The 6,862-nt window shown below is 38.2% G+C and overlaps 1 protein-coding gene across 2 annotated transcripts; it reads right to left on the reverse strand.

Annotated features, from left to right (window-relative positions):
- Nucleotides 1-549: 549 nt before the first annotated feature.
- LOC104228896 (ninja-family protein mc410) lies at nt 550-5,785 on the reverse strand. 2 transcript variants are annotated; one of them, XM_009781443.2, is made up of 3 exons: nt 5,561-5,785; nt 3,034-4,265; nt 550-1,307 (listed from the first exon to the last, which is right to left on the reverse strand). In XM_009781443.2, exons 2-3 carry the CDS (start codon nt 4,064-4,066, stop codon nt 808-810), a joined length of 1,533 nt encoding a protein of 510 aa, XP_009779745.1. In that variant the 5' UTR covers nt 4,067-4,265; nt 5,561-5,785; the 3' UTR covers nt 550-807. The 2 variants fall into 2 exon arrangements, with proteins under 2 accessions (XP_009779745.1, XP_009779746.1); XM_009781444.2 differs by having other exon boundaries at nt 595-1,307; nt 5,379-5,785.
- Between the last annotated feature and the right edge of the window lie 1,077 nt (nt 5,786-6,862).

A 6,862-nucleotide genomic window follows, 5' to 3' on the forward strand; every position in this document is an offset into this window, starting at 1 on the left:
CGCCCAATGTAGAGCTCCGGTCCAAAGTGAAGCTCCTACCTGAACACACAATGTGTATTTATTTTGTACCGGGTCACAAGCCCTGTTATGTCATATGTCATTAGGCCCATTATATAAAACAACTTGTAACAACTTCTACAACATAAAGTAACGAGATTTTTTCTCTGAAAACACAGTAACAACATTTCAACTCTCTTTGTTCATCAGAATCCTAGCTAATTCTCTCCGAGATTTGAGGTTCAATCTGTGTTTTAACAGAAACATATAAAAAAAACATTGTGCATCATTTGCAGTTTGCGGACCCAAATAAAACATGAAAAATAACCTACGGAGCAGGAGAAATTCATTTTTATTTTATAGTTACTTCAGGAGTAACAATTAGGAGTAACTCTTCCAGGAAGGTGCCTAACAGATATCCACAGAAAACAATAGCCAGCCCTTGTACTCCATAACTCTTCTCACATACATGCCATGACACTCCTCTTCGGCTTGCACTAAAATAACTGGGCCACTAACAATAGGGACTTTCCTATTCAATAGGCCTCCCAGTGCGGGGAAATGGAAAGGCCCGGAGAGCGCTTATGATATACTTGATAAAGAAAAAGTTATACTTTATTACAAATATTTTGCTAGCATATCAATTTCAGAGGCTAGACTAACAGCATGTAATGGGATATGTGCATATGCATCAAGATATATGCAGAAACACATTCATTTGAACTATGAAGATACTTCTGCTTCCTACATTTATTTGAAGATACAAGGAAAGATGACTTCATTCTTCAGCACAGGATTTTATATTCAAAATCAGCTTTGGGCAGAGGCAGCCGGATTGCTACTTGGAAATGATGAAACCCCAGTGCCAGGTTCTTGACTAGTTTGCTCTACGCTTGCATGCCGCACAAAGTCATCTGGTGACATGTGAGACCCATGACAAGCACAGACAATCCTGATTTGGGTGGAACTGTATCTGTAAGTAACACCAGATATTGTTCTACCATTTGGACCAGGACCAGTCGTTGAGACCCACGGTAGATTCGGGTAGGAACCAGATCCTCCAAATTTCAAATCTGCAGCAAGACCTGGCCTAATAGTTGAAAATTCAGAAGGAACTGCTTCTGCTCTGGGCTGGTCAGGAGGGTCTTTTGCCCTGAAGCTTATGTTGCTTCCTTTCACATTTTCCTCCCCTCGAGAATTGGAAGTTTCTTCTGCCTTATGCTGTCTCCCATTGCCTTTCACATGCTCCATTGCCCTCCCATCATATTGTACAGAATCAGATGACTTGTGCGGAATAGATGACGTAGTAGCTACATAAACACAGCAAGTAGAAGAACTTCTTAGTAGTCATAAGGCTGGACAATTATTGAATTAACAAATCATATATTTATCTATACAACAGTGACAATGCAGGATCCAAAATGTAACAAATTGGTATTTGTCGAGAATTCTTGGCATCGCATGCAGCAAATTAGAAGTTTTAGGCAATTTAAGGGCATCTCAATAGGTGTATAAGAGGAACGGACAAAAAGACTAATGATGCAGGTTGAAAGTTGTCAAATGTCAAGAAGGAACATGAAGATAAGAATGAGCATGAACAGGAAAACCCAATTAAGCAGGAAAGGGAGTTTAGGTACTTGGCAATAAATAAAGGAAACAAAAGTTGGGCAGCAATAATAACTGGTTGATCATCTTTCCTTAATTTAGGGAGGGTCGACATGTTGATTAAGTATGGGCTGTGAATGCCTGTTTTGGATCTTCATTTACTGTGATGTATAGAGGTTACATCCTGCTGATGCTCTTATAATAAATTATTTATCTATTCTAGGGGGAAAAAAGACAAAATAATTTATCTCCACAAATAACAGGTGCTCAATATCCAAACTTAAGTAAGCTCACAACCTTCAACCTCACAAGTCTAAGGAACCAAGTTCATTTTACATCAAGGGTGACATTTTTTTTTAGAAGGTAACATATTGTATATTAATATAAAGACTACACAAAAACTGTGGAGTCACCCATAATTACATAGGAGAGGAAAAAAAAACTCTTAATGCTTGGTCTTCTCACAAGGAATCTAAAACATCAAAAATAGACTCATGTTCTTCTAAAAGTTTTCCTTTACACAAAAAGTAGTTGTAAAATTTTCAAAGTTCATGCAAATATTTTGTTTAAAAGCTACTTTTATAGTTTTTTGTACACAAACTGTATAGAACTATATTATCACATTTTAATGCCACCTTTGCACTCCAAATTCTAAAACAAACTAAAGGGCACGTTGCATAAAGCATCCCGCATTCACGCACGGTCCGGAAAAGGGCCGCACCCTCAGGGGTGTGATGTAGACAGCCTACCCTAATGCAAGCATTAGTGGCGGCTTCCTCAGCTCGAACCCGTGACCTATAGGTCACACAGAGACAACTTAACCGTTGCTCCAAGGCTCCCCTTCAAATTCTAAAACAAATTGTGCCAAAGTTAAAGCAAGACATTTAATTTAAAAAAGCAATGCTTCTAGAATTTAACAGTTAACAATTATTGCATAAGCCGCCTTACACATCCCCCTTACAAGAGAGAATAGTGAGGTTAAACTTGTAAATCATGTATAAATTCATATTAGGGACAAATGACTGGAGGCAGACAAGGAAAGATCTGGAGAACAGACCCTTTCTGCATTATGTGGAGCATTTGGCATGAAAGAAATAGAAGATGTTTTGATGGATAGAAGAAGCATGTTTCAGTTGTCAAATTTAAGTGATTAGAAAATCTACTGCTCTGGTGTAAGCAGAAGTCAGTTGAGGAAAATTCAGATGTTTTAGATTATTCAGAATCCTTGAGATGATTGTAGTATCTATTTTAACATGAGGTCTTTCACTATTTTAATCTGGCGTTATCGTTCCTGAAGATTCACAGACTTTTAGCTTTCTTTTGGTCATTCCAAAATATTCTTTCTATTATTTGTCAAGTGCTAGGGATCCTCTAAATAAGATTTTTCATCATTTTGGTCCAAACGAAAATCCATAGAGTTAAAAAGAAAACCTTGAGAAATATTTGGTCCATCTTTCTGCATATCTGAACCCAGAGGACCTCTTCCATGGGAAGGGTGAAGCTGTTGAAGATGAGAAGCCACACCGCGGAGGTTATCCTTGTCCAATGTTGGAAGCTGTACAGAAGAGTAGCCAAACATTAATGGCAAGTTTGCAGGTATGACAGGCTGGCTTCCTGGTCTATCTCCACTTGTGGTAGCCATCACTTGCATCACGCCAGGAACTGGGTAACTAGTCGTACTTGTTGTACTAACAGTGTTAGAATTCAGAGGCATAGAGTAAGGCAGGTTCATGATGTTTATTGATTGGCCTTGGAATGGGATAGTATATGGTATATTCCCAAACTTAACATCCTTCTCTGAAGAGATAGTAAACCTTCTTTGTCCTATTAATTCTACACCACTTGAAGCAGGAACACTGCGAAGCTCCTTATGAACCTCAGCTAAACCACTACTTCCAACAAATCTCTTGGAGCTCTCATCATGCTGCAAAATCTGCCTGGATGTTGAACCTACAGTTTCAGAATCAGCTACATCTTCATTTTCTGCAGTCGAACCCTCATCTGTGGTTATTGAAATGTGTGATGTCCTGGTCTTGTCATGCGTATCAGCATGATGACCTTCTCTCTCTTGCTTCTTCTGTTGACTTGACTCCCTGAACAGATTTTTACGTTTGTCACCCACATCAGCTCTCCTATCTTCTTCAACTTCTACTGGTCTACTATCATTTTGAACCCAGAATCCTCCACTATTTAACTTTTTAGAAGCATCTACGTCCACATTAATGCTGGAGAGCAAGTTCCCCTCATGTTTGGTTGAATCACTTCTCTGAGAACCCACACCAGAATCATGCTTTTGGCTGCTAGTGCCTCCATCCAGAAAGTTCTTGAAATCATTGATCACCTTGCCATCTCTATCAACTTCCTCAACCTTAGAATCCGATGAGCTCCCACTTTTACTTTTCTCGGAGGCAGCCCCTCCACCACAGGGCAGACCCAAGCTCAGATCAAGACCGTTTTCATCCATTTTGATCAAACACAAAACACAGTGACCAAATTCACACGTTAAACTTCAAGTCACTCTGCCCACTCAAAGAAGACATAAAGTTTTCCTGAATACGTTATTCAGAAATATGTTACTGCTTCATCCTGAATACTCTAAAATATGTTACTGCTTCATCCTGAATGCCAGAAACATTATTCAGATGGAATACCTGCTATAACATCTGTTCATGTGAAAAATCGATGAGTAACATCTCGCAGACAAGAACAAATAACGTTTCATCATATAACCAAGGGAAAAAAATACCAATTATTTCTCCAAATAAAAAGTAGAAGACATGCTTGCATTTACTATACATAAAGGCAACAAGAAAAAGCTCAATACAACATGCAAAGAACAACAGGATTAGTTTCTCTGAAAGTCCCATATGTGGTGTTAAACTAACATAAGAAAGCCTGAAATGCTTACAGGAGTGGTTTATATCTCATTCTATGATTATTCAGTTTAGGCAGATCGATTGAAACAAGTGAGCTTAATACTCATCCGCCTGCAATGGCTAGGGTAGCAATTCAACTCCTCTACGTACTAAAGACCAGAAACCCAATCTGCTTATCCACAGACGCTGAGCTCTGAAGTTTAAAATTAAGCAGAACTCAATAGTACGGGGGAAATTGAAGGCATAAAGTAGTCAAAATAGGACCTATTTTCATACTAGATTTCCAAAAAACGCAAAACAAGAAGAAACCTAAGTACCCAGATGTAGCTTTGTAGCAAGAAATCACTAAGGTTAAGATGAACATGAAATGAAACAGAAGTTGCTTTAGTTTTTTTCAGACCACGCCTATGTGAATCACTACTTTTATCTGAGCTAGGACTGGCCATGTTCCGCAGAGCTCATATAGGCAGAGTTCAGAAGCAACTCTACCCATTAATGGAAACCGTATTTGCAGCGAAGTCAGGAATTTCTCTAAGGATATGTAAGATTTAATATCTATGTATAAAAACTATTGACCTATATATCCAGCATACTTTTCTATATACCGTCTATGTGACTACGCCACGGACCGTATTTATATCAGGCTAAACCTTCAGAAAGTCATCTCCCCGGGGAAGTATTCCCACTAAATTAACAATCAAAAGACACCAATTCATTTGCACACAAAATTAACTAGATCCAAAATCTAAACTAAAGCCCACAAAGCAAAAATAAACTAAGGAAACCCAATTAAACAAGCCATCTATAGGGACAAACAAATTACAAATCTATCTAACACACAGATCAGCCTCTAACATCCGCCTTGCACAAATCCTTAATTAATAACAAAAAATTACTTACTGAGAGCACAGATACAAAGTAGAAAACTGACAAGTTCGAATTTCAGATGGTCAAATGAAAAGGGGTTAAAAGTCTTCACTCAGAATATTCAAACTAGACTACTAAAATTTAAAATAAAGAAAAGGATTGTGGGAATAAAGGGATTTTGTGATATTCAGACGGAAACAAACAGAGGTATATACCTGATGAAAAGAGAGAGAAAATAAAACCCTAGCTACGTGAACTACTAAGAAAAGTGAAAATGGAGGAAAGTGGAGGGTGGCGCCGCAGTGAGGGAGGGCGACGGCTAGGTGGAAAAATGGGTTGCAAAGACCTCACTGACCAAACCTCTTTTCGTTTTTTCTCTTTCAACAAGGAGCACGTGGTGGACAAGCAACTTCAGTTTACCTCATCTCGTATGGTACTACAACTTTTGTGCTTCTTCCGCATGTTTTTATCATTTCGTAAAGAGGAAATAGCACTTTTAGTCCCTGTATTATAACTATATTCTGATTTTAGTCCTTGTATTATCCAACTTACCACTACTAACCTTCAATTATATCATGTGAGTGGTTTTGATCCTTCAACTAACAGACCTAAACTTTTTTAACGGGGATCGCTTAATCGAGGGATAAATTTGGTATTACACTTTTCGTTTGCTTCTATCCTCTGCTAGAGCTCTCTCTCCCTCTCTCTATCTCTATTTTTCTCTCTTCGTAGAACATGCTCATTTGAGCTAGATCTGATGCTTGTTTCTATTTCTATCTATATGCTTTTTCTCTCTCTATCCGACGAGCGCGAGCTCATCTGAGCTACATTTGAACAAAACCCACCGGTTCTTGCGAAGATTCCATAGTGTACTCGTGATTCTGTGTATATTTCTCTAATTTTATTTAACTCTCGTTGTCTCTTCTCGATTTTCGCAATTTTGAGCTAGGTTGGGTGAATGCACTACTCTCTTGGTTCCAACATTATTTAATTTGCAAAATCTAAGCTGCTACCTGGATATCTTGTCCGATTTCTAGGCTTTCTCATGTTTTTTAGAGCTTTAGATTCTAGGAATTTCTAGAATAAAAAATTGGAATAAGCTTGTAAAATTCGTTAGAAAATAGGGGTATAGCTTGATTAATGAAGATTAAAAGTGAAAGTAGTGTTGTCACATAAGCTACAAAAGCAGTAGCTGGAAAGATCAAGTTGTATGCAGCGGTACTTTTGGAGCTCTTGGAATTTCTGGTGTACTCTTGGTTACTGCTGGAGGTATTGAATGACATTCTTTAGATTTTTTGATGGTATTGTACTACTTCTAGTATTCAATACCTCTATGCATCTATGTTTTCTACTATTTTAAATTTCTTGAGACATTTCTTGTGGGGATTATGGTCTACCGCGCCTAAAGTTGTTAATCGGTCATTGAGTCATTTGCACGTGAATGAGCAACATCATGGTGGACATCATCATAGAATTGATAGGGATCACCCTATTCTTGCTTTGAATGTGACTATAAT

This window comes from Nicotiana sylvestris, chromosome 5, assembly GCF_000393655.2.
Source record: "Nicotiana sylvestris chromosome 5, ASM39365v2, whole genome shotgun sequence".
In the NCBI taxonomy this organism is placed as follows: domain Eukaryota; kingdom Viridiplantae; phylum Streptophyta; class Magnoliopsida; order Solanales; family Solanaceae; genus Nicotiana; species Nicotiana sylvestris.